This window comes from Tamandua tetradactyla, chromosome 8 (assembly GCF_023851605.1).
Source record: "Tamandua tetradactyla isolate mTamTet1 chromosome 8, mTamTet1.pri, whole genome shotgun sequence".
Lineage (NCBI taxonomy): Eukaryota > Metazoa > Chordata > Mammalia > Pilosa > Myrmecophagidae > Tamandua > Tamandua tetradactyla.
The window spans coordinates 67,867,604-67,894,823 of NC_135334.1; the positions used below are offsets into that span (position 1 = coordinate 67,867,604).

General features: G+C 55.2%; 1 protein-coding gene across 7 annotated transcripts in view; it reads right to left on the reverse strand.

The window, feature by feature from the left end:
• MYO7A (myosin VIIA) overlaps window positions 1-27,220 on the reverse strand; it is an 85,462-nt gene that overhangs the window by 23,325 nt on the left and 34,917 nt on the right. For 4 of the 7 annotated variants that reach the window (XM_077113499.1, XM_077113497.1, XM_077113496.1 and 1 more), the window contains exons 13-32: window positions 26,349-26,559; window positions 25,713-25,848; window positions 23,276-23,382; window positions 22,487-22,540; window positions 18,308-18,445; window positions 16,316-16,474; window positions 15,770-15,862; window positions 13,437-13,531; window positions 12,012-12,096; window positions 11,278-11,496; window positions 10,718-10,825; window positions 9,580-9,789; window positions 8,943-9,146; window positions 8,460-8,636; window positions 7,995-8,084; window positions 6,359-6,486; window positions 4,987-5,113; window positions 3,421-3,540; window positions 2,586-2,759; window positions 1,362-1,589 (exon numbers count right to left, since the gene is read on the reverse strand). In XM_077113499.1, the coding sequence (XP_076969614.1) occupies window positions 1,362-1,589; window positions 2,586-2,759; window positions 3,421-3,540; window positions 4,987-5,113; window positions 6,359-6,486; window positions 7,995-8,084; window positions 8,460-8,636; window positions 8,943-9,146; window positions 9,580-9,789; window positions 10,718-10,825; window positions 11,278-11,496; window positions 12,012-12,096; window positions 13,437-13,531; window positions 15,770-15,862; window positions 16,316-16,474; window positions 18,308-18,445; window positions 22,487-22,540; window positions 23,276-23,382; window positions 25,713-25,848; window positions 26,349-26,559 (2,863 nt within the window). The remainder of the gene's footprint in view (window positions 1-1,361; window positions 1,590-2,585; window positions 2,760-3,420; window positions 3,541-4,986; window positions 5,114-6,358; window positions 6,487-7,994; window positions 8,085-8,459; window positions 8,637-8,942; window positions 9,147-9,579; window positions 9,790-10,717; window positions 10,826-11,277; window positions 11,497-12,011; window positions 12,097-13,436; window positions 13,532-15,769; window positions 15,863-16,315; window positions 16,475-18,307; window positions 18,446-22,486; window positions 22,541-23,275; window positions 23,383-25,712; window positions 25,849-26,348; window positions 26,560-27,220) is intronic. The other 3 variants (XM_077113501.1, XM_077113500.1, XM_077113498.1) reach the window with 1 other exon arrangement.

Consider the following 27,220-nt stretch of genomic DNA (forward strand, 5'->3'; position numbering starts at 1 on the left):
CCACCACCACCACCTCCACCACCACCACCATCACCACATTCATCACCATCACCACTACCATCACCACCACCACCTCCACCATCATCACCACCATCACCATGTTCATCATCACCAACACTATCACCATCATCACCATCATCATTACCACCACCACCATCACCACCATCACCACCTCCACCACCATCACCACCATCACCACCACCACCTCCACCATCACCATCACCACATTCATCATCACCATCACCACGTTCAGCATCACCACCACCACCACCACCATCACCACCACCACCATCACCACGTTTATCATCACCATCACCATTACCGTCATCACCACCTTCACCACCACCACTACCACATTCATCATCACCATCACCATTACTATCATCACCACCATCACCACCACCATCTCCACCATCACCACGTTCATCATCATCATCACCACGTTCAGCATCACCACCACCACCACCACCATCACCACCATCACCACGTTTATCATCACCATCACCATTACCATCATCACCACCACCACCACCACCATCACCACGTTTATCATCACCATCACCATTACCATCATCACCACCTTCACCACCACCACCATCACCACCATCACCACATTCATCATCACCATCACCATTACCATCATCACCACCACCATCTCCACCACCATCACCACCACCATCACCATCAGCACCTCCACCATCACCACCACCATCACCACCATTACCACGTTCATCACCATCACTATCATCACCACCACCACCATCACCACGTTCATCATCACCATCACTATCACCATCACCACCATCATCATCATCACCACCACCACCACCACCACCACCATCACCACCACCACCACCACCACCATCACCACATTCATCATCCTCATCATCACCATCACCACCATCGCCATCACCATCATCACCAGCAACAACAACACCTTGATCATCGTATAACACTATCTTCTTTATTTGCATCATCTCCACATCATTCCCTCATCATAATCATCAGCAGAACCAAACATATCATCAGAACCATCAGCACCATTATCATCAAAAACAAAGCAACCACATTGCCCCTGCCCTTAGGAGATAAAAGGAGACATACTTTCAAACTCTGATGTAAGTGAACAGATCTCTTACTAATTCTGCCTCATCTTTACAATTTCCATGAGGTAGGTAGAGTGAAATTCAGTAGAATCCTGGGTAATGCCCAAATTCAATCACGATAACCTTAACATTATCATGACTGTTACATTTGATCAAGGACAGTGGTAGATCAAGGACAGTAATGTTCAGCCCAGATTTGGCAAACAGGTGGCTGCGAGCCAAGCAAGCTCAGCCAGAAGACTTCCTCCCACTCACCTTCTCACACCTGTACTCCCCAAACTTGACTCCACGCACCACCTGCTGGTAGATGAGGTTGGTGGCCACGTTGTCTTCAGAGGGGTTGTGCCAGGGTGTAAAGACCTCTTTGCGGAAAAAAAGCCTCCACGGGGCATTGCGTTCCTGGGCACCCTGCTCCTTGGCATACTGCTCACACTGGGAGATGGCATCCATGACATGGTCACTGCCACTGCCCAGGGAGGAGACCTGCAGGCAGGACCAGTGGTCACAGCAGAGAAGCCCCAGTGGGAGGGTGAGCAGGTACAGCATCAAGGGAGGACTACGAGGAGCCATCAACAGTGCCAACTATTCTTGTTCAGATGGAAAAATGAGGCTCAGAGAGAGGCAGGGAAGTGTCTAAGACCATCAAGGAGACAGGCCAGAATTGGGAGTCTCACTCCAGCTATGGGTTCTTAGCCAACATATCCAAGTATACTGTCTTTCTAGCTTACATTTTGGGCACAGCCACACGGGATTTCCCAATTCCTAGTGCAAGCCTTTTGGGACACATTGATGGATAAACTGTGACTGAAAACACAGGAGGATTCTATAGGTGAGAAAACCCCAGGCAAACTATGTCCACAACATGGTTCTGTGCCTGCACCTGCCAGGGTTGGGGATACTTCTGCTATGTGTGATGTTGCTGGGGCTGGTGGCAAAGTCACGAGAAGGCTCCAGCCCAGATGCAAAGCCAGGGGATGCTCACACTACAACTGGTCAAGAACAAGTGAGAAGGAACTACCCATCGTGGACTAGCATCTCTGTACCAGCCACAAAACATCTCCACCGAATGTCCCAACCATGCAATAAGAACTTACATCCCCATTACAGATGAGAAAATGGAATCTCAGAGAGCTAAAGGGGCTGCATGTTTTTCTATGCTATGGTCTTTCTTCAGCCCCAGGGGAGGATAATTCTGCCTGGGCATATATGACTGAAGTGAGCTCTTGGTTCCTATCTACATTGTTCTGTTGGGTTTTTCATTAGCGTTAATAGCTCTCTACCACCCTCAGAATTGAAGCAGAGGAGGTGCTGCTGGTTTCCAAGTGAGAAACAATTCTGTAAGTAACCCTACAGGTTAAAGGTGAGTAACTTGTATGAGGTCACCTGAGCCAGCAGGTGGCATTTTTGCATCACTGGGATGGGAGCTGGGTGGGCTGGGCCACAGATGGTGCTGGAGGAGGGGCGTCAGGGCAGCCATACCTTATCAAACAGGGCAATGTAGAGGGAGAACCCAAATCGATCCTTGAGTGAGATCTTGTCAGCCAGTGCACGGCAGAGCTCCTTAGCCGTGGTGGCTGAGTCGGTCAGCAGCGTCTTGGTGGTCCCATCCATGAACGTCACAGGCAGCATAATAGGCTTCTTGGACTTGGTGGCCTGGGAAATGACCCAAGAGGGTTTGTGGGAATCCCTTCATTTCAGGCCAGCTCACATTCTCACCTCCTTGGGGCTGGGCTCCAGGGCAGCTGGGAATTCTGCCCTCCTGGCTCCCTGAGCTGCCCCCAAAGCTTGGGCCCCTAGCATCCCACCAGGACACTGCCTGTCCCTGGTCACAGGTGCCCAGGGAGCCCTGCTGTACATCCACCCCCATGGGACCTTCAGAGCCACCGAGCCAGGCCATGGGCCTGGGAGGCCAGGTGTTGCCAGGTGCCAGGTGCTTCTGCCCTCACCTCATATAACCATGGCTGTACCCCATTAGATGAGTCTCCTCATAACCATTTTGTAGATGCAGATATTGAAAGGGAGAGAGAGAGAGAGGGTGGGTGGGGAATGGGGGTTCCATGGCCCCAGTCATTTCAACCACAAAGTGAGCAGATAGGAGTCAAACATCCTTCGGGGCCTTTCCTGTTTAATAGGCCCGGGATTCAGCGACTGGGGGTGGGTGCTTGAGGAACCACAGAATTCCAAAGAAGGGAACGTTTCTGGAGCTCCTGAGGGCAATGGAGACACACACACACTCACATGCACACATGCACACCAACCCTTATGCATGCACACACACTCACACCCACAGAGCCCAGCTGGGCCTTGGCCACACCTGCAGCTCCAGCCAGCTAGGCGGCTGTGTCCGTGTCCCATTCACGAAGGTCCTCCTCAGCCGCTCCTCACAGTATGGGGCGTAACCAGGTGGGCCCCCGTGGATGAAGTTCCGCAGGTACTGAGAGGGAGGACGGGGGGTGCAGAACTCGTGGGCCACCTTGCCCCGGCACCTCTCCAGCTTCCCTCAGCTGGACCACTATTAGCACAGCCTCCCCATGGGCCCACACTCAGAACCTGCTCCTCAAGTCTGCCCACTTGCCCCACCGCGCCTTCCCACGGTCCCCCGCTGCCATCAGGATGATACCCACACACCTGAGCTCAATGGCAATGCCACCTCGATCTGACCCCCTCAGCCATGCCTCCTGCCTCACCCTTCCACATGCACCGTGGTCAGCTCTTCCCTAGGTCCTCCTTCAGGGCCAGTTCAGACTCCACTGCCTCTCTCAGCTGGGCGAGAGCTGCCCTCTCTACAGCACTGACCAGGCAGGAGGTGGGGGTGGGGGTTGGTCGTGCTGTGACCAGCGCTGCTTCTGTCCCTGGAGGCCAGGGCCTGGCACCAAGGAGCAGCCAAGAAAGTGGGCTGAGCTGAGCTAAGTGCCTTCTCCACTCTTGTCAAAATCAGTTTCCTCACAAGTAAAATGGACTGAAGTGAGAACAGAGTGAAGTAGTGGGTGCCTGGGGGGTGGGATGCCCATAAGATGTGACCCAGCAGGTGTTGGCTTGAATCTATGATGTACTCCAGAAAAGCCACGTTTTAATCCTGACCCGATTTGTGGGAGCAGCCAATTTTTAAAATTCTGATTCAGCCAGCACTATAGGTTGGAAACTTGATTGGATTATCTTGTGGGGATGCAACGCGCCCAATTGTGGGTGTGGCTTGCTGATTAGAGGGAGATGTGATGCCACCCATTCCAGGTGGGTCTTGATTAGTTTACTAGAATCCTTTAAAAGAGGAAGATTTTGGAGAGAGACAGAGATGACAGAAGCCTCAGAGCCGACAGAAACTTCAGAGTAGAGCTGACAGATGCGGACTCTTGGAGAACAGAGACATGGGTGTTTGGAAATGCCTGGAGCCCAGCAGACATTGCCATGAGATGTTAAGCAAGCCAGAACCTGGAGAGAGCCAAGGGAAGCCAAGAGATGCAGGTCAGCCCCAGAGAAGCAAAGTAAGGAACCCCCATAGGAACAGAGGCTGAAAGTAAAGGAGCCCAGGAGCAAGGGACCAGCAGATGTCCGTCTGACAGAGGAGTTCCTGACCCACTGGCCTTTCTTGAACGAAGGTAACTGCTTGCTGGTGCCTTAATTTGGATACTTTCACTTCCTTAGAACTGTAAACTTGTAACTTATTAAATTCCCCTTTATGAAAGCCATTCCAGTTCTGGTATATCGCATTCTGGCAGCCTGCAAACTAACACAGGCGGTGAGCCTGAGTGGGGCCCAAGGCCCCCCGACCAAGCCCCTTTGCCTTCTGATCCACCTGTGAGCTGCTTCCTCTTGCTCTCCCTCCTCACTGCCTGGGAAGGTGGAGCTCCCCTTCCCACCCAGGGGCCAGGCACCCCCCTACCTTAACAAACTTCTCTGAGGGAGAGAAGCAGCCCACGCAGAGGGACACGAGGATCCAGCCCCGGGCATAGCTGCTCTTGGAGGGGTTGTGGGTGAGCTGCTTGCTGATCTGGCAGTAGATCTCATCCCTGGGCAGTGGGGGAAGCAAGGGAGGGAGATTGCCTTCCGGGGACTAGCCCCGACCCCCACTCCCTTCAGCAGCAGGGTGTGCACTGCACAGTTGCCCTCTCTGCTTTGCCCCAGATCATCCAGGAGGAGGTGGGGTTGGGTCAGGGCAGGGAAGGCTGAGCCCAAGGTCCTTTTCTACCTTCAGTCCAGACTCTGCGTGTCAAGGTCCCATGACCCAGAAGGCAGGGAGGCTGAGGCCAAGAGAAGAGGGGGTGGCCCAGGCTCCCGACTCCTGGTCCAGGGCTCCCAGGATTGAGTTCCAGAGGTGACAACTTTAGGTATGACTGTGAGGTAACTGGGGGCAAATTCTTGACCCTCAAACACGTCTTGGGCATGTGTTTGCTGCTGGAGGTGAGGGAGTAACTGGCCTCATGGAGCAACAGATGGAGGTCTGGCTGGAAGGCAGGGGTTCTGGGAGGCTGAATGACCCCTGGGCCAGTCTATTCCCTACTCTGGACCTCAGTTTCCCCATAGGTAAAATGGGGCTCAACAGAACCACCTCCACCCCCACCCTGCCTGCCCTGTCACCCTCGAACCAACATACCCAAGCTCACGAGATCAGCTTTCCTAACCAACCTACCCCGCGCAAATACAGTTCTCAGAAAAATCCTATCCCCGTTCCCTCCTGACCCAGCTGGGTTGACTCCTCAATTGCTCCTGGGCTGTCCCACCCACCTCCTCCCCAACACCCGAGGGATGTGGGTAAGGCCTCTCCTGGGCCCGGGTGGGGAAGGAGGCACTTCCAGGGTTCCCAGGTGTGCTGACCACAGGAACCCTGACCACCGGGCCAGGTTGGGGGCACTGAAGGTGAGCTGGCAGGGACAAGGCTAAAGCTGAAAATGCATGTCAGATAGTAATCACCCCTGAGAGCCTACCGTGCTCCAGGTCCTGTTACACACTTTCTATGGCATTATGGCCCCACAACCCTACAAGGTACATTCTATTAAAATCCCCCCTTTGCAGAGGAACGAAGATGAGGCTTAGAGAGATAACAAGTCCACCAAGGTCTCACGATGAGCAGAGCTGAGCCAAACCTTTGTGGCTTAAACGGTGGCCCACCTGCTGCTATGGAGCTATTGCTCCACCGTGGAAATCCTTTTGGGGCTCCACCCCAGGAGGTGCGGGTATCCCCCCCCAGCCCCCGCCACCCAGCCAGCCCCGCTCTCTGGGCACCCCCCCAGCACGCTGGCCCCTTGGGCTCTGACCGCAGGGCCGGCCGCAGGATGCCGTTGCCGATGATGAAGTGCAGCTTCTCCAGGTTGGAGGTGGGCCGGTCCTCCAGCATGCTGTTGCCCTGCAGCATGGCCTCCCCGTCGTGCAGCCTCTTGGTCACCTGGGCCAGAGGGAGGGGACAAGGCTGGGTCAGAGGGAGGGGACAAGGCTGGGCCTGGGCAAGGTGAAATGAGGGGCACGTCGCTGCCCACCAGAGTACCAACGCCTGGGTCTGCTCGCTCCTTCAGAGAAGCAGAGTCCCAGGACTGGCTAGAAAAGCCAAGCTCCCTCCTCCACAGGGTGGGCCCAGCCCACAGTTCCTCCCTCGTCCCCACCCCCGTCACTCCTCCACTCTAGGAAGCATAGGAGCTACATCAGTAACTGTCCCACACAGCCAGGAGCACTGCCCTGGTGCCACCTTCTCCTGGGCACAAGCCCCCTGGGCAGCTTCCCTGACCCTCCACACCCTACCCCAAGGTGGCTCTTTCTTTCAACCAGGGAGGGCCCCTGCTCCCCTGACTCCGAGCAGGACGCACGCTCCCCGCCCCGCCCAGGGTGGACCCCCCCCCACAGCCTCAGGCACCCAAAGGACAGTCCAGTTTCCAATCATCCACGCATCATCACCCAGTCACCACACCTTGTCCCTGATGTGGACAACCTCAGACCTGAGTTCTCACGAAGTGAGTTTCTCTTCTCTCAGTCTACACCGCCCACACCAGCAGCCCCGCGCTCTGCCCAGAATATGCAGGTGGGAGAGAGACTGAGCAGGTGGGAGGCAGCATTGCAGCAAGGAAGGGCAGAGAAGGTGCTCACGCCTACTGAGCACCCACAGCCTTCACCTCATGCCATCCTCCCAAACACATCCAGAATGGCCTTTTCTTCCCTGGGTTCCTCAGATATCAAATAGCAGAGCTGGGACTCAGATCAGGGACCATGCGGCTGCAAGGCTAGATTTGAGTCACAAATGGGGACAAGGACAAGGGCAGAGGCAAAGCAGGCTGTGGAAGCCCTGAGGAGGAGCCACTGACTCCTCATAGAGAGGTCAGGGGAGGCTTCTTGGAGGAGGTGACCCCAAGAAAAGAAGGGAAAGGAGGTATTTTAGACATGACTGGTGTGTCAATGTTAGGGACATGAGAGATCCGGTCCCCTGTGCTCTTAAATGCTTTCATTAGTGTTTGTATATCCCCCGCCAGCCTGGGTGGCCCTGGGACAGGGCTGGGACAGTGCTCAGAAAAGGCAAAACGACTAAATGAATAAATCAATACATTTTCAAGCAAACAAATTAATAGTGTTGGTGCTCAACGAAGCCTCTAATAACTACAGAAAAGCCCCAGCATATGACCAGTCCTTGGACCAAACACAGTCTGGTCCATCCCCTGGCATGAAGCGTCTTCCCTCTCACCATCTGCCACTCCAGCCCTCCCCAGCCCTCCTCCAATATGCCCAGTGCCAGCCCTCGTCTGAGCTCATGGCCCTCTTCCTCACACTCCAGCCTGCCTCATCCCCCAGGCTGTCCCGCCCCCTCCCAGCCGGGACTCAGGACAGACAGCGTCCACTCACGCTCCTGCTCTCGCCCCAGCCTGGGCCAGCACAGCCTGCAGGCCGCCAGACCCCCCGGGCTGCTCTAACCTCCTCCGTCAGTTTGGACTTCTTCTTCAGGGTCAGGTGCACCAGTTTGTGCCTCACGCTGCTTTTCTTCTGTCCCTCGGGGAGCTGGGCCTGCGGGACCAACAGGGACCAGGGTCAAGTAATGGGGCAGAAAGTAAGGACAAGATCAGGATGCTGTGATCACAGCTGTGCCCACCTCCCCTCCTCCACACTAAGGCTGGGAGGTATGTCCACTCCTACCCCATGCCCTCTCCGCCCCTACCCCACCTGCCCTCCACCCCAAAAGGCTTAGAAGAGAGTAGTAACCCACCCTGTCATGGCCTCCTTCAGTTGCAGGCAGCACTTTACAGTTTACAGAACCTCCCCACATTTATTCCCCATGAGTAGATGAGGTGGGGGAGAAGGCATGCAGAGACAAATGTTAGGATGCTCGTGCTGGGGGGATCCCGAGGCAGGGGCGCTGGGCAGCCCTCCCCTCAGCCTCACCTCGCCCTCGCCCTGCAGGGCCTGCAGCTCCCTCTTGTACGACTTCTTGCCCAGGGTCTCGTAAATTTTGGTCATCACCGGGACCTTCTCGCTGCCGTCACTCATGGCCATGTGGTACTTGGGCTCAGGGAGGTCACCCATGAAACGGAGGATGGTGATCCAGACCGCCAGGGCCGCCTGGGGCAGGGCCGGCACGGGTCAGAGATCCCCCGCGGGGGGTGTGGCCAAGGTGACACAAACTGCCTGGTGATTTGGGGACCGGACTGGAAAAGCACCCCCAGGAGGGCCTCTCTGAGTGGCTCTGAGTGCTCCTTGTAAATGCGCCTGCATGGGCCTGGCCGAGGCTGGGTCCCGGGGGACCATGCGGCCAGGCCTGGTTTCTGCCCACCAGGACCACCCCCCTCAGTGCCCAGGCTACCGCCACCCAGGGGCAGAGCCCACGGCCCCAGCCCGCAGCAGCGCCCTGGCCTGCAGGGGCCTCACCAGCTGGTCGCCCTCGTCGTCGTGGTACAGCAGAGGCTGCTTGAGCGGCCGCCGAGTGTATGTGTGTGTGGTTGTGCCCTGGAAGTAGGTGGCAGCAAACTTGGCGAATTTATACTCAGAGAGGTCCTCCTCCTCGTCGTCGGGCAGCGGCAGGGCTGCGTCCAGGTCCTCCTCCACCATCTCCGTCCTCCCCGGCTCCAGGTCCTGCCGGAGACAAGCCGGTGTCCCTGCGCCATGGTCTGGGGGCCTGGGGGCAGACTCGGACTAGGATGCGGTCCCTGGGAGCCCCCACCCTGTCCTTGCAGGGCCAGCGCCTCCTGCACGAGGGTAGGGACTGTGTTCACCTTGCTCACAACTAAACAGAGCCTGGCATGTGGAAGGTCATCGATAAATGAATGAATGAATGAATGAATGAATGACAGTTTGGGAATGGCCTGGGGAGGGGCAGTGAGGGCCCCTGGAAGGTTGGTGGCTGGGCAGGGCTGGGAACCGGGCCCCCGGCCTGGTTCATCACAGCTCCCTGTGCCCCCAGCGGGGCAGGTGGACTTGAATGCAACGGCCACAACAGGGGGGAGGGCCACCCCACGGGGTGCCCAGGCCTGCCACATGGACTGTGGAGGCCTTTCCCTGCCGGTACCTCAAAGCCTCTGGGCGCCTGTCCCTCCTGGCCTGGCAGGCCACCCGAAGTCCCCAGGAAGCCAAACATCTTGTCCACCATGTCCGAGTGATTGATGGGCTCATGGCGGGCCTTCTCCATCTGCTCCAGGAGCTCCTTCTTCCGCCGAGCTGCCTCCTTCTCCTTCAGCTCCCGCTCTGCATCCTCCCGAGCCAGCTGGGCCAGGCGCTCCTGGGCAGGTGGGGTGAAGCAGGAGAGATGGGTCTCAGGACTCAGTGCCACAGCCTCAGGAGCAAGCCCTCCTCAGGGAGCCCAAGACAGCCACAGCCAGGGTCTTGGTCCCAACCTCACTTGGGCCCTCCTGACCGCTGGCAAGAACAGAGCCTCATGGGCTCAGCTCAGCCCTCACCGTCCAGTGAGACATGCCCAGCATCTCTGGACCATGGGGAAGTCTCTCAACAAGCTCAGATAGAATCCTGCCTGTCCCCCAGGGCTTCAGCTGGCAACTGCCTCCTTCAGGAAGCCCTCCTGATGCCCTCCCTGGAGGGGACCACGCCAACCCAGAAATCGCACAGCCATTGGTTTGAGGTTCTAGACCAGTGCTGTCCAACAGAAAAATAATGTGAGCCACATATGCAGTAGCTGCATTTTAAAAAGTAAAAAGAAATGGTGAAATCAGTTTTAATATATTTCATTTAACCCAATATTTCCCAAAATAGTATAATTTCAGCATGTAACAAATGTTTTAAAAATTAGTAATAAGATGTCAAAATCTAGTGTGTGTTTTATGAATTCAGCGTTTTTCCACTGGGACAGCCAGAGTTCAAGTGCTCGGTAGCCAAATGTGGCCTGTGGCTACTGTATCAGGCAGCGTAGCTCTCTTGGTGCCCTCAGCCAGCTCAGGCTTTATATCTGCCATTAATCCCCCAGTTAGAAAGGCCCTCCTGAGGGCGCGGACCATTGTGCACGGAAGCCTCTGACTGCACAGGACCAGGCACCTGGGAGACCTCGGTGCACCACTGCTGACCGGCTCTAGCGAGGGATACTTTTTGGACAAATGAAGGAAGGCTGCATGGGCAAATGACAAATAGGCAGTTCTGCATGCAAGCTGCTGAACAAAGGAATGGAAATCTAAGGTGCTTGGGTTTTCTCAGCTCACCTGATGCTTGCGTTCTGCCTCCTCCTTGGCCTTCCTTGCGCTCATTTCCTTCCGCAGCTTCTCCTCCTCTGCCAGCCGCATTTTCTCAGCCTCGAGGCGCCGCAGGTACTGAGGGAAGGGGCAGCCATTGTCGTGGCCCCTCGCACCCCTCCCCCTCCCCCCTGACTGGGTTCTGGGACTGCCAGTAACTTTGCCCAACAATTTGGCAGATAGAGAAACTGAGGTAACTGAGACATTCTCCAGGTCACACAATGGGCTGGGGACACTGTTGAGCCCAAAGCCAGACCAGGTTTGTCTCAGCCTCCCCAGAGAATCACAGGAGTGATGGAGGCCCCCCAGCCCTGCCCTTGGCTGGAAGGATGCAAAGGAGGGGTCCAGCCCCCCATTTAAGGCATTCCCCAGAGAAGGCATGGGGCCAAGGTCCTGCCTCTCTAGCTCACAGGCTCCTGGGCCGACAGGTGGGGGTGATGTGTCTGCCGAGGCCTCGTGCCCCTGGGAGGACGCGCTGAGGGGTGGGGGTGGGGCTGTGAGCCCGGGACCGTGGCCCCGGGGCCCCTCACCTCAGCCCGGAGGCGCCGATGCAGCCTGCGGGCAATCATGCCCCGGGCGTGGGCCTGCACGGTGAGCACGGCCCAGAGGCGGTGGCGGAAGGCCCTGCGCACCAGGTAGGCGCGGCAGCGGGCCTGGAACTTGATGATGTGCCGGCGGGCCAGGCAGTACTGCCGGTGCAGCCTCCGGGAGCGGTGCAGGGCCTGCAGCCGCAGGAAGCCAAGCCGCATCTGCAACGACACAGACGCGCTCGCGGCCCGCAGCCCACAGCCCGCATTCAGACCGGCCAGCCCGTGGGAGCGTCCGCGGCCCAGGGGCTCCAATCCCAGACTGGAGCCTCTGAAGGCTTGGCCCCCACTCCCCTCAGATGGGCCCCCGAGCCCCCCCCCCCCACCAGCTCGGACCAGGTGCTGCAACCACCCTCCTCCTTCCTGTCTACTCCCCAGCCCCACGTCCAGCTCCACACAGAGGTCCATGGGACCCATCCTTGTGCGGGTCCCCTTCCGGGGTCTCTGATACCCCAGTATGCTCACAGCCCTCCAAAACATTCCAGAAGAAAAGCATCAGACATTGCTGACCAACTGGGAAAAAGCCACAAGAACACCACCTGGATTTTGGGCTGGAAGGACAGGAAGGGCTGGCTGGGGCAGGGGCAGGAACCAGACTAGGCAAGTCCTGCTGCCATGGCAACGGGGCTGGTTCAAAGGCTTAATGGGGCAATGAGCAGCCCCTCAGGGAGGCTCACCAGCCCATAGTTCCTCCGGCAGTTGTGGCCCCGCCAGAGTCTCTGGATCACCGTGGCTGCGTTCTTTAGCTTCAGGAAGTTGGACCTGCAACAGCAGCAGTGATGCAGGTGAATCTCAGAGCAGGGAATCAGTGCCCTGAGGCAGCCAGGGTAAGGGTGGGGTTTGGGGTCAGGAAACAGGGCTGAGTTCCAGCTCTGTAACATCCCGGCAATGTGGCCTTGGGCATGGCATATATTTCTCAATGCCTCCATTTCCTCATCTGTAGGACAGGTATAATAACATCTGTCCTGTAAGCCCATTAAGGTATGCATTCAGAAGATGTTTGTTGACTGAATAAGTGTATGAATAAATAAGTAAATTAAATAATATCAAAGACTAAAAGCTTTGAACACTGTGAACATTATTTATTACTGACTGCTTTAACTTCCTGATTTTACAGACAAGGAAACTGAGATTCATAGAGGTTGGGATTAGAGCCCACATCTTACGACTTACTGAGCTCAGCGCTGTTACCCCCCCACACACACTAGGCTGCTTTCCCAGGAAACAGTCATCTTTGACCCGACAGAAGGCAAGAAGCAGAGAGAGAGCACACATTCGACAGCAGATATCTGCTGAATGTACAAATAAGTGAAGGGCAAATGTGTGAGTGTGCGAGTAAGCCAGTGAGCCAAAGCCTGAATGCACACATGTGCAAGAGAACAATTGTGGGAGAGAACGGACAGATGAATGGATGGACAGAGATGGATGGATAGATGGATGGACAAACCAGACAAGCACATGGATGGATGAATGGATGGATGAAAGAATGTAGAGATGGACAAAGGGATGAATAGATGATGCATGAACGGATGGCCAGGTGAATAGATGCACAGACGGATGGGTGGGTGGATGCATGGATGCATGGATGGATGCACAGATGGACAGATAAAAGGAGGGAGTGAACAGATGAACTGCAAAAAGGGCAGGTTGTGGGATTTCTGTGGAACCTGAATCACATTTCAGAGTCAGCCCTGCCCATCTGTAAATTCTCACAGGTATGCACCTGTCCCTTACATGGAATATAGGACACACTTTTTAACATGTAACTCCTCTTTGGGGAATTTCATGGGAGATTGACGTCTGACACTGGCAGCGTGTGCATATGTGTGTACCTCATGCATCCATGTGTGCATGGCTGTATGTGGGTGAGTGTACAATGTACATGGCATGGATTGGTCTGTGTGAGTTGTGTGCTTGTGTGTTCATCTGTATTTGCATGATCACGTGGGCCTACTGTACATATGTGTGCTTGTTTCTTGGTGAACCCATAGATGTGCTTATTTATTCCTGGTGTTCACGTGGGAGAAACAGAAGTGAGCCAAGCACATGCCCACAGACCCGGGCGTGGGCTGAGATGTGCAGAAACTGGCCTCGGCACATACCTGTCCTTGAAGCCCCGGATGACCTTCTGGAGGAGGATGACTCTGTCGGTGATGGCCTTGTCCCTCTCCACCTCCAGCAGCATGTCGTGGTGGTCCTGGAGTACAGAGCCCCTGAGCAGCACCACCACCGCATCTCCTCCAGGGCCACCAGCTCAGTTCCGAGCCTGAGGCTGCCCCCGCAGGCTTTCTCGCTTTCTTCACTAGCAGCCCAGGCCTGGGGCTTGGTTGGGACTCCCGTGGACTCCCAGCCCTACTCTCCCCATATGTGGTTGCCTCCCGTAGCCACAGGTACTGAGGGATTGTGGCTGTTTCCCAGAGACCCATTGGAGCAGGAGGAGCCTGATTTCCCTGGGTGGGTCAGAAGGCCCATTATACACACACGGGCTTTATCCTTGTCACTGTCTCTGCCCAAGCCACTGTTCTACTTGATGTTTCTGTTTCACTGGCCTCAGTCCTGGGCCAGATCCTCTCCAGAATCATGGCAGCAGCCTCCTGACTAGACTCCTGGCCTCTGTTACTCCCCGGCCAGGCCTCCCACAAAAGGAACCAGAGGGACCTTCTAAAGCACAAATCTGACCACGACCTTACAGTCCTTCATGCACACCCCACGGTTTCTAGGGTCAAGCCTGAGCGCCACACCCTGGCACTCAAAGCCTTCCATGACCCAGGCCCTGCTGACTTCTCCAGCCCTCTCTCCTCCTCGCTGCTGGGCCCCCCACCCTCACTCCAATTGAAGGAAACTTGATGAATTGAACATCTCTACGTGCCAGCTCTGTGCTAGATGCTAGGGGCAGAGCCACAGCGAGCCCGGTAGATGAGTCCCCTGAGAGGTTAGAGTCTTGTAGGGGAGCCACACTCACCAAGAAGTCACTGACACACATTACTTCCAGACTAGATTTGGCACAGAAGAGCCGCTTGGCCAAGATTTTTTGAATGAATGAGCACTAGATATTTGGCCTCTCAAAATCACAGCCCATTTCTGAAGAGCTCAGAGAGGAAAGGATGAGGATGACGACACTCCTCAGAGCCCTCCGGCCTGGATGCCATCATGCTTCATGCCTTCCTTCCTTTGCCACCTGGGCCTAGGACCAAGCCAGGCTGGAGGCCCTGCTATCTACTTCAGCTGCAGGACCCTGGGCATCTGCTTCTCCTCCCTGGGCCTGTGAAATGGGCACAATAATCCCGACCTCAAGGAGTTACTGAGAGGGTTAAATGAGATCATGGATGGAAAGCCCCCACTGGGGCCTGGCACACAGAAAGCACTTTCCAGGTGGCAATTGTGAAAGGCACAGGCCAGGATATTTGACACATTTTTCTGATAAAGAAGCCAAGGCTAGGGGAGATGAAAGGATTGCTCAAGGCCCCTGTGCCAGGGAGAATTCGGACAAGATCTCATCTGTCCTGGGTCCCCGCTCCCCCTACTATACTGAAAGCTAGCAGAGCGAAAATAGAAATGGGGAACCCGGAGTGCTGGACTCATGCTGCCCCGCCGCAGCTGCCCTGCCCTCGCCAACTCCCAGGCAGCTCTGCTCCAAAGCCAGCTATCCCTGTGGCCCTGTTTCCTGCTCTCAGCCCTGCTTTCTTCCCTGAGCAGTCCGGTGCCAGCTTCCTGCCCAAATAGCTGCTGTGCTCAGGGCACTGGGAGGGTTGAGAACAGACTGCATGACCCTGGGCATCTGCTTCTCCTCCCTGAGCCTGTGAAATGGGCACAATAATCCCGACCTCAAGGGGTTACTGAGAGGGTTAAATGAGATCACGGATAGAAAGCCCCCAGTGGGACCTGGCACACAGAAAGCACTTTCCAGGTGGCACTGAGTGATGGAGGAGAGCACACAGCCGACCAAGCCCAGCGAAGAAACCACAGGAACAGACCTTCTAGATAAGCCCAAGATCCCTCAACCCAGACACAACCCATTTCACAGATGGGGAAATGAATCTTGGAAAGGGCCAGTGACTTGCCCAGATTCTCAGGGCAATAACCCCAGGGTTGGAATTTGAATCCAGCCTCCTTGGTGAGGGCCTGACAGACAGCCCCAGCTCGGGCCTGCAGCTTTCTAACCCTTGGTCGATGCCCTGAGTCCTGCATCCCGTGACCAGGACCCCTCAGAGCACAGATGGTCTCAAATATCGGTCTCCTCTTCCCCACCAAGGAAGACTTGGCCCAGCCTTACCCAGCTCCCCCCACCTCAGATGGCAGCAAGGTTCTCGAAGGCCTAGCACTGATGCCATCTGATGCCGCATTTCCCTCTAAGCACCTCCCCGGAACCCCAATCCCCATGGCGATGGGGCGTTCATGGCCTCCCAAGGCAGCCCAGGGACAGAGCCATGCTCACTTTCAGAAAGATCTTGGTCTTGCCAATCTGCCAGTCATCGTGGGTGCCCAGCACAGCCTCAGCCATGCGCTGGCATGTCCCCTGCAGGTCACCCTGGGTGGGGGGAAGGACACAATGGCAAGGGCAGCCTGACCAGTGGGAAAGCCACCCACATGTCCGTCCCAAGGGCTTGCCCAGCTCTGTCCCAACTTGCTATGTGACCCTGGCCAAATCCTGCCTCTCTCTGAACCTAATTTTTCTCCTCAGCTGGGCTGGATGATCACAAAAACTTCTCCGACATCTAACATGTGATGCCCCCTTGGCCACCTTGGTCTTGTCCATCATGCCACCTTCAAGAAGTGCATGCCAGCCAAGCATGGCGATCTACGCCCTTTGACACATTCCATTGCCTGAACCCCTAATCTTCCTGGCTGGACCTGGGGTGCCTGCAGAGCACATGGCATCCAGCCCACCATCCCCATGAAAAAATGGGGCCTGGGTCCCTCACCCAGCCTAGAGCTGAGACCCTCCCTTCTCTACCACTCGTGCACCCAGCCCTGTACCTACCTGCTTGTAGGCTGGCATCACGCCAGGTAGCAGCACACGGTACCGCTCCACAAACTCCACAAAGCTGTACCGGATGGGGTAGCCGGCTCGGCGGATTCGGATAGTTTCCATCATCCCCGAGTACCGCAGCTGACGCACGCACAGGTGCCGGTCGAACAACTGGCAGGCACAGAGCCAGAGAGCCCGGGCTGGAGGCTACTGCCAGAAGCTGGCCCCACTCTGTGTGCTGCAGCCCCAGACAAAGACCTAGGAGGCCCTGGCCACACAGCACACGAGCAGCGAAGCCAGGGCTGTCCAAGCCCACACACGCAGCGGGAGCGAGAACCCTCTCGGGGAGACGAGCTGTGTGCTTTGGGAGCACAGATGAGAGTGACTGTACTCCCTTTGGGAGAAGCAAAGGGCGATTCACGGTGGAAACAACCCAGGGGCAAGCAGGTGCAAAGGCAGGGAAGCCTGAGGGCGCGGCACTTGTTGGGGGTTTTCAGTGGACTGGGGAGGTTAAGCCAGGTTGTGGCTGAGATTGTGCGGGTGGTGGGGGCCCTGCACAACCACAGGGGGAGACCTTCACTGTAGTCATTGTACATTTGTAGTTATTCAGGCAAGTTTCTAGCTGCTGGCAATAAAGTGACTTAAGGAAGAAGCTCGTTTTCTGATTTGCACAAAGTCTCCCTTTGTGAAGGGATGGGACAAGACCGCAACCACCCCTTTCTCACTCCCCACATCTGGCCCAGGGATCCTGGAGGGCCAGAGGAGAGCTTTGGAGGCCAAGGTAAGGAGGCTGGGCTTCATCTCCTGGGTAATGGGAAGCCAGAGAAGGGTTTGGAACAGGGAGTGACAGGGTCAGATTTGGATTTGAGAAACAGTCTCTCACTGCAGTAGGGAAGGAGAATTGGAGGGGGGAGGCAGAAAACCTGTGACGAGGCTGCTGCCAAAATCTGGGCAACAGATGTGGAGTCTGGTGTCACGAGAAAGGTTCCAAGGCATTTCAGAGACAGGAGAGAATGGACCCACCGGCCTTGGCAGGACCAGGGCCTCTGTTTCCCTGGAACCCCAGCTTAGAGGGAAAGCATGCTGGAGCCCTCTGTGACCCTCAAGCCCTGGCAGACCCATTCTCGAACCCCATGAGGAACAGACCTCACCCTCTTTGGGGACTGTTTTGCAGGCATGGGCAGTGGGTGGGGCCAGCGCATGCAGATGGCCGGCTTCCGTAGCCTGTTTCCTCTCCCTCCAGGCCACTTTCCCCAGCCCAGGCCAGGCCTGCTGCCTTCCTGCCCTCCCCAGACTTGTGGCCCCAGCTTTCCCCCAGGGCCCCCTACTGGGCCTCGCCTGCAGAAAACAACACCTCCCAGACCTGTGTGCCTCGGATGGAAAGGGCTTGATGTGAGATGAGGGTGGGAGGCAGGTTCCCATGCCCTGGGCTCAGGCCCCTTCACCTCTCCAACATAGGGCAAAAAATAGAACAAAATAAAAACCCACAGTGTCTCCCTCACAGGGCTCTGGAGACACATCTAGCCTGTGGTACACACACAGAAAAAGCCCGTGAGAAGAGTCAAAGATTAGAACATTTCTAACTAGCTAGAAGAATCAGGGAAGGCTTCAAGGAGGAAGTGGTAGCTGAGCTAGAAGAAAGGGGGGGGGGGCTTTCAGAGGTCCGGCCACAGCAAGAATGATTGCCACCATTTCCAGAACGCTCCCAAGATGCCAGGTAGTGGCATGGAACCCGCCTCCCCGAGGAGGGCAGTGTCATTAGCGGTCCCATTTCATCTGCCAGGAAACTGAAGCACAGGAGGATTAAGTGACTGGGTGAAGCCGCCCAGCATGTAGGCGGTAGAGGCAGAATTGGACCCGCTGCAGAGTCTGGGCTCTTACCAGCACACCTGCCTCCTGTGAATCAGGGACTGTGTCTGGTAAGCCCCTCCGGTACCCCCCTGCCGTTCCCCAGGGAGGCCGGTGGCCGTCTCACCCCGCCCCACCCAGGGCCGGGCCGCTCACCATGGGCTTTTTGAACTCGTTGGGCTTGATGCAGCGCACGAAGAAGGGCTGGCAGGCTCCCAGCGTGCGCATCAGCAGCTCCAGCGACCGCTTGAACTGGCTGCTGAGTGTGGGCGAGCGCTTCCTGGTCTCGGCGCCCTGGAGGGACGGACGACAGGGATGGGAGGGGCCGTGCCCGCCACCCTCTCCCGGCCTCCAGCGGGAGGAAGGGTCAGCGGGGTCCGAGCCCGAGAGACAGCTGCCGGGAGCGTCAGCCCGGGCCTCCGCATTGGAGGTTCTCCTGCGACTCGCCCGGCCTGCCTGGGGCTGGGACCCAGAAGCACCCACTTGGGGAGCCTCCCAGGACCTCCAAGAGGCACCACGTCCCCAGCCAAGAGGAAGTGAGCGCGGCGGGCCGGGAGGAGCCGGGACCGGGAGGTTGGAGCTCCGTGCGCTGGCCGACCCCGGGCGGGCGCCGCCCCTCTCTGAGCCTCCATCTCCCCTCGCGGTATAAGCTAGTGGTTGAACTTGGTCACCTCAGGACACTGGGGTCATCCCTAGATACAGGGGTTAGACAAACCTAAATTCAAATCCTGGCTCCACCGCTTCCTAGCTGTGAGCTCTGGGGCAGACCATTTAAACAGCGTTGAGACTCAGTTTCCTAAATGAGAGTACTGCCCTTGAGCCACCTGGCAGGGCTGTGACGGGAGTCAGAGGGGTGCAGGGCTCGCTGTGGGGAATCAGGGAAGGCCCTGGGGGAGGGGTGCTGCCGGAGACCTCCCCTTCCTGTGGGTTTAGCAGCTCAAGGCCGCTGCCGTCCTGGATAATCTTCCGAAAATGGTGTTCAAGCTTTGAGGTGCCGAGGCCAGGGGTCTGTCTGTGTTCCCCAGCTGTGAGCTGGTGGGCTCTCTGAGACCCCTCTGACCACACTGTGAATTGAGGTGAGGATGGGGTGCTGGGGGAGGGCCTAAGCAGCAAGCAAACAGGAAGAACCAATCTCAGACTGATAACAGAGAAACCAGACGTACAAACCAGACTTGATTCCAAAGCATTTTGTCATTACTGATTTCCTAGTGATTTCCATTTGGGCCAAGATAATTAGTGAATTTGATTACTATTGCAGGATTTTATGTTTTTAAAGTCATGATTTTATCTGATACCTGGTGACACCAAAACTCATGGGAGTGGGGGAAGGACCCAGAGAGGTCTAACCCCTACTGTACAGAGACAATATGCTGCTATGCTGTAGTGAAATGTCAAGAAATAGCAAAATTTGCTATTCTGAAATTTGCAGTATTTTTTCACTTTTTAGTTTTACTTGGAATATATTCCAGGATTTTGCTAAGGGAAGCTGTGGAAGGGTGATGGTCAGATCTATGGCCCCCAAACTGATTCAGAGGCAGCCCGGGGTGGCCACCCCCCCCTCCGACTGGGAGGGGAAGCTGTCCAGGTTGGCATGCGAGCCCCTGTCATAAGCACACACAGCACACACTCACTCACACACAAGTACCCTTTGGTTTCAATCATCACACTAGAACTACTCCTTTCCATCTGTCTTCCCTGGTGAGCTGTGTGCTCCATGAGGACAGACGGGGTCTGCCCTATTTGCTGCTGTGTCCCCGGGGCATGCAAAGTAACAATCAACACCTATTTACTGAACTGGAGGGTTTCTGAATTGGTTCCTACTGCCCACGGGCTCACAGAAATTGTTCACCTTCCAGCGGCTCAGGCCAAAAATTTAGGAATCATCTTCAGCATCTTTCTCTCACTTCCAATATGTCAGCAACTCTTATTGATTCCACTATCAAAGCAGAGCCAGAATCTGACCTCCTCTTACCACTTCCTCTACTACTGCCCAGTCCAAACCACCAATAATTGGATTATTCCTGTTTCTGTCCCCACCCTCCCAACTCCACACTGCCCTCCACCCCACTATCATCATAGCTGGCAGAGTGAGCCTGTTAAAACATGACATCCGGTCACAACCTTGCCCCACCCCGAAACCTCCAGTAGTTCCCCAGTTCAATCAGCATGGCAGTCCCTGGTACATAATGAGCATTCAATAAACATGAATTGAATGAATGAATAAATGGAAGCTATGGCGCTCCAAAGTCAGGTCTCACTTCCCTGACCACCTGGGTTTCTGGCTTGGTTTTATTTCATTGAGGAGAAAGGTTGCTCTTTCAGATATTTGCTGTTTTCTGGGTTAATCTGCAGCTATTTGGGGATGGGATCAAGGAAGAAGTAAGAAGTCCAATGGCCACTATGGAATGGCTCCATGGAGGGGCATGAAGTAAAGGAGCTGGGTAGTTGTAGGCAGGAGGCCTCTGAAGAAAGAGTGAATAAGTGTCCTGTGGGCTCAGAGCCCGGGGACACATGTCCGAGGTTCGACCTTAATCAGGGGATGCTCAATGTCCTGTGGCAATTTCCTGTGTCATGGCTTTGTTTTCTTTCCTGGATGCTGCACTTACAGAGACAGCACAGTCTACTTAAAATAAAGCAGGGGCTTTGAAAGCCCCACTTTTGCCCTAACTTGTGGTATGACCTTGAGCAACTTCCTGTAACTCCCTGAGACAGACTTGGATTCAAGTCTCTGTTGTGTCACCTACAAGCTGTGTGACCTTCAGTAAATGCCTTGGCCTTTCTGGGCCCAGCTTCCTCATGGGGATAATAGTAATTACTTACATGGTTGCTGTGGGGATGAATAAGTGTAAGTGTTTAGCTTATAGACTGGCCCAGAACGGGTACTTGGTAGATATTAATTAGTATCAAACTGTCATTGTTTGTGTTCTAATTCGGCGCTCCTAGAACTCCCACAGGAGTGGGCCATTTCTCAGACCCCAGGGTCCTGTGCTTGGACCTTCTCGTTCTTCACCAAATGGGTTTCAGTCCCAGAGGAAGGTACCCTAGAAGAGGAAACGTCACAGAGAGGCCACCAGAAGCCTCCAGGAGCTTTGGAATGAGACAGAATGCTGGAAGATAGATTTGAAGAGATGAGGCAGGACAAGATGGGATTCAGGTGGGGTTCAGTCTTACACCAGGTGGAATGGTTAGGGAGCTGGGGAGACCAGAGGGGAGAGGGAGAGCAGAGGCCAGAGCCACACTGGTCTTTCACCAGTGCTGCAAATCTGTAATCCTGCAACACGTGGGTTGGGGTGGTGGATCTCCTGGGTGCTGCAGCTTCAGGCTCTTGGGCCCCTCTCTGAGAGAGGCCCTGCCTCCACCCCACCAGCAGGCTGGACCACAATGTTGGTGTGTGTTTGTGTGTCTGTGTGTATGTATGTGTGGAGGGGGGGCAGGGTACTCAGGGCCCATCATTAGGTAGGAGGAGGGAGGCCCCATCCACAAGGTTCCTTGCTCCTGACATGCTCGGGTCCTGTTCAGCTGCCTGGAATTACTTCAGAACTCAACGAGGCACTGGGACAGCAGGCATGCAGGAAGGAGGAAGGACTCAACATTAAACCACGTGTGTGAGTGTGTGTGAGTGTGTTGGGGGTGGGGGTGGGGGTTACAGTATTAAGTAGGGAGGAAATGGAGAGAAGAGGAAAGGGAGGCAAAGAGGACAGTGGAGCTACGCTGTTGCTAAGAGGCCCCCAGCACCCATCCCATCTAAAGCACCTCGAGAGCCACAACCTGAGCCGAGGATGCTGCTCTGGAGCCTCAGCAAGTCCAGGGGAGGCTGCCTCTGGTCCCAGCTCCCCCATCGCGAAGCTGTGACTTAGGAGGGTCACATCCCCTCTCTGAGCCTCAATCTCTCATCTGCAGCATGCAGAAAACACCACTGTCCGCTCCTGCTTCAACAAGTCGTGGGTATAGCAAAACTCAGCAGGGTTTGGCTGAAAGGTCAGGACTAACGCTTCCAAGACACTAAGCGTGGGGTAGATGAGAGACCCCCCAGAGGAGGTGGCAGATCTGGCTGAGTCCAGGCTCTGCCCCTGCTTCCCTGGGCAAGTCTTTCTAGGACTCAGTTTCCTCCTTTAAGAAAATGAGATACCTGTCACACACATAATTCAAAAATCAAAACCACTCTGTAAACCACGCCACACACAAACCACGCTCAAAAGAGAAAAAAAGAAGAAGAAGAAAAAGCCCAGCCCTGCTCCCAGCCACAGCGCCCCAGGGACCAAAGTCACAGCCCAGCCCTCAGGGGCCTCTGAGGCCTCTCCCACCATCCTCGGGCCTCGGGCTGGGGTCTTTTACCTTCGCAGAAGCTGCTGACTGGCGGAGAGTGCCCGATGAATAACCACAGAGAAACTACCACAGGAACCACAGTGCAGGGTGAGAGGGGGAGAAGAGGGAGCAGGGAGAACGTGGAGGGTCAGAAATCCACCATGAAAAGAGGAAGGCTCCCAGGGGGGCCGCCTGGGGCCCCCGGAAGCTCTGTGACCCCCGGCGGTCCCAAGGGCAGGGGGCAGCGCAGGCACCTGGACGGGCACAGAGAGGGCGGGGGCTCTGCCCTCTCCTAGAGCCCATCCCTGCACCCTCTAGGAAGCCATGGGGACAGGGAGAAAATATGAAATAAAAAGACATACCTCCCCACAGGAGAAAACCCACCAGACTACCACCCCAGGGGCCGAGGAGAAGTAGAGGACTGGGAAATTCTCATACCAACTCGATGGGATCTGGGGCTTGTGCAGACAGGCCCTCTGGGCCGTTTCTCTGAATCCCCATCCCATGTCTCCTGAGGCTGGGCGCATCCCCTATACCCCTGCTCCCCGGCAGCTGCTGGAGTCTAGGGAGTAGGTCCCCATGGTAAACTGAGTCTTGATCAGGCTCTGCACTGTGACCCCTCACAAGGCCCCCTCTCTGGGCCTCACCCCCCCACCCCCAATCAGTACAACAAGAGGCCTTGAAGGCCCCTCTGGGCCCCCCCGGAGCTGTACGGTGGGAGGAGCTCAGCTGAAGCTGCTGGACAAGGGTGGGGCCTAGACACAAGTCTGGCTTCCGGGGACCCTTCCTGCCCAGTGGGAAACCCCACCCCAGCGTTACCATGGCCACATCCGCCTGGAAGATCTGCTTGATGAACTTGTTCCTGGAGGAGTGGACCAGCTGGATGATGTCCCCATGCAGGGTGTCCCGATTCTTCTCCAGGAAGCCTGGGTGGGGCGGGGGCAGAGAGGTCACACTTCGCCCACTCCGCAGCCTCCACCTACCAGCCCTCAGCCCCTTCCCAAATCTGCAATGTCCTGCAACTGCATGCATTTTATAAGGCTGACACTGAGGCCTGGAGAGGACAGTAGCTCGCCCAGGATCAAGGAGAGAGTGATTGGCAGAGCCGGAAACTGGAGCCCCGAGTCCACCCAGGTGGCCTTCCTTCAAGAAAGGCAGGAGTTCTTGGTCGCTGGGAGGGAACAGGGTTAACTTCCTGCCTGAACCACCCCAATGCCTGAAATGCCACCACTAATGAAAAGTCTTCTGAACTAGGGTATCATAAGCCCTTGTTAAATGAAACGTGAGTCACCTGGGAGGGAACACATGTTGCTCTGCAACCAGTTAATAGTAAAGGAATTAATTTAAAATATCTTGTACCTGAGAAGTACACTATGCTTTACAAAGTGCCCTCACAGAATGGATGCTCAGAAAACCCACTCGATACTTGAGATGGGCAGGGATTATCTTCCCCATCCCACAAGGGAGAAAACAGCTGAGCTGTCACAGCAAACCAGGGCAGAGATAAGACTCAAACCCAGGACCCCTAGCCCAAGCCCAGGGACACTCCCTCTACCACACAGACCCCAGATGAGGCTGCCATTATCAGAAACCACGGGATAAGGACGTGCTCTATCAGTTAACAGGGGGGCTTTTTCGGGGAGGGGGAGGGGACAGGGGATGGGATGCCCGATGGGGCTTGTGCAAATATGCCCTCTGTGTCGTTTCTCTGAACTGGCAGAGATTCGGAGCCCCTGGCTGGGTTGGCTGAGGTCCTGGCACACTGCAGAGAAGCAGCACCCCCTTCCCCACTCAGGGCCAGGCTGCCCACCTGGCATGTGAGGAAGGGAGGAAGTGCAGGGGTAACGGAAGGGTGAGTTGTGGAGATGGGATGGGAGTATGTGGCCCTAGTCAAAGCTCCATGACAGACTCACTCTGTGACCCTGGGCTGGTCACTTCCCCTCTCTGGAGCCTCAGTTTCCTCATCTGTTGAATGGGAATGATAATAGCCATAAATTCTTGCTTCTCTTCAGATCTCCTAACGTCACCCATTTCACAAATGAAAGGCTGGATTAATGCAGTGCTTTGCAAACCAGAAAATGCTGGTAGAATTATTTAAAGTAGCTCAGACTGTTTAGTGACATCAGGCAAGTTGCTTCCCTCTCCAGGCCTCAGTTTCCAAATCTGAGTAGATAACCCTTGTGTTCCCTCCACATCTGCCAGGTTTTTTCTTTTTTTTTTTTAACATGGGCAGCACCGGAAATCAAACCTTGGTCTCTGGCATGGCAGGCGAGAACTCTGCCACTGAGACACCTTCAAACCACCCTGTAATGTTTTAACTCAGCATGAGTCTACTCAATTTTTATCTCTGGTTCCTTCGCAGTGGTATGAGGCTTGGCACATAATAGATGCCCAGTGAATGTTTGTTGAATTGAACCCAAAATCACAATCCTCTATTACCCCAAACAATAGACTGACTCTTTTGCTCAACAGTCCCTCAAACTTAATGTCTGCTCCTTCTTAAGAAAGAAGGAATGAGCAGAACAGCCTGCAGATTTCATAAACGCATCATGGTTCATGACACACTGATGCATTCTGCCACCCTCTGGACAAATTAACAAGAAGGTATGGAACTGATGTCCCTTTGCTTGTTTGTTTTCAGTCTCACTTTGACTCTAGGCAGGACCTTTTGGGGCTGAATGGCATGAGCTCAATATAGGCATTCCCCACAACAGATGCCTTTTTTTTCACATGGGCAGGCACTGGGAATCAAACCCAGGCCCTCTGGCATGGTAGGCGAGCATTCTTGCCTGCTGAGCCACCGTGGCCCACCCCAGATGCCTTTATGATGCTGGGGAGAGAGAGGGGTTGGGAAGGACAGGCTGCAGTTTTGGGGTAGACCTCATAAGACTTCTAAATGGGGAACCCTGACTGTGTTCTAACCCCTCTTCTTAACTTCCAGATTTAAAATGAGCCCAACTGCATGCCCCCAGGAGAAACAAGATGGCTTCAATGTTCACACTCAGTCCTGTGACTGCAGGAGCCTTGGTGGGTAACTGGATGGCTCTGGCTTTATATGTAGTAGGCATGTCATATAAGGACTCCCCTTTTCCAAGCCTTGGATTCCCCATATGTACAAAAAGCATTGAGCCCAATGTTTGCTAAAGCCCATTCTCTCTCTGGCATTCCAGGACTCTGGTGTCTTTCTCCTGGCCTGGAGAAGGGAAAGATAGAGGACACAGGCAAAGAGGGACAGACAGCCTAGGACAGCTTGTACCTTGGGTCTCGTAGTAGACAATGCCAGCAAAGTGGTTGATCCCAAACTGGGTCTCGTGGTTGTTCTTGGGAGGGATGTAGTTTGCGTTGAGCTTGTGCTGGGAGTTCAGCTTATGCAACATGGTGGAGTCTGTGCCCTGTGGGAACCGGAGGCAGCTGCCGAGCCCACCCTTTCCCACCACCTTACCTGTCCCGTGTCTTTGCACCCTCCTCTTCTAATTTTGTCAACACTTCCCTCCCCTTTACTTATACTCTGCAGGAACTTTTTGGGCCTCCATTTCTCCATCTGTTAAGTGGGTGAATTGGAACTGGATAACCTTGAAAGTTCCATTTAGAAAATCTATTTCCCATTATTAGAATCATGGCAGCAATCCCACCCCACCTATCCCTATCTCCAAGACCATTTTGGGGGCACCTTTTCTGGGCCAGCTACATGCTTGGATATGCATTGTTTGGCCCAGAACCCAGTGGACTTTAGGGGATTCTAAATGTCAGAGGAATGCTTTTGAACTCACCCCAGAGCAACCCTGAACCACTCTGCGGATGCGGGCAGCTGAGGTTCAGACTGGGGAGAGGGCCCACCCACACCCCGGCCAGAGGGTGGCAGCCACAGGACGCCAGCCTGCTGTGGGCCCACCTTGGGGAACTTGCTCTCCTCGTCGATGAGGGAGATGATGTTCATGGGCCTGTTGGCAATCATGTCCAGGGCGTCCTGGTTGTCGGTGAACTCAATGTGCAGCCAGTCGATGCTCTCCAGGTCGTACTCCTCCTGCTCCAGCTTGAACACATGCCGCACGAAGAACTGCTGCAGGTGCTCATTGGCGAAGTTGATGCACAGCTGCTCAAAGCTGCAGGGGCATGGGGTTAGGGAGGGATGGTCAGGCCCCAGCTCTGCCCCATCTGCAGCGTGACCTTGGGCAAGTCACTCCCATCATCAGTCTCTAGGCTCCGAAGTGGGGCAGGACCGCAGAGTACAACCTCCTCAATGCATGGGAGAGAGCACCGAGGACAAGAGAGGACAAAGGACTTGCCCAAGGGCAGCAGTGAGTCAGGAGGAGGGTTAAGGCTAAAAACCCAGGGCTCGGGACTCAGGTCTCCCTGTTTACCCTGCATAACCAGGCCTCAGCGGAGGGCTGGGGGGCTGGTAGACAGGCACCCAACCCCCTGGGAGAGCACCCAGGAGAAGACCCAAGACAGTGGTGAGGCAGACCATAAAGAGATATCAAAAGCATCAGCAGCAGAAAGTGGATTTGAGGTTACCAGAGGCCGGGGAAGGGAGAATGGGGTGCTATTGCTTAGTAAGTATATGGTTTCTGTTTGGGATATTGAAAAAGGTGTGTAATGAATGATGACGATGACAGCACAAAACTGTAAAAGTAATTAATGCAACTTTATATACTTAAAAATGGTGCAAATGGAAATTTTTGTTATATATATGTTGCCACAGTAAAACAAAATGTAACTATCAGTGGGAGGTAGGCAGGTGATTGGCAAGATTTGGCAAGCAGA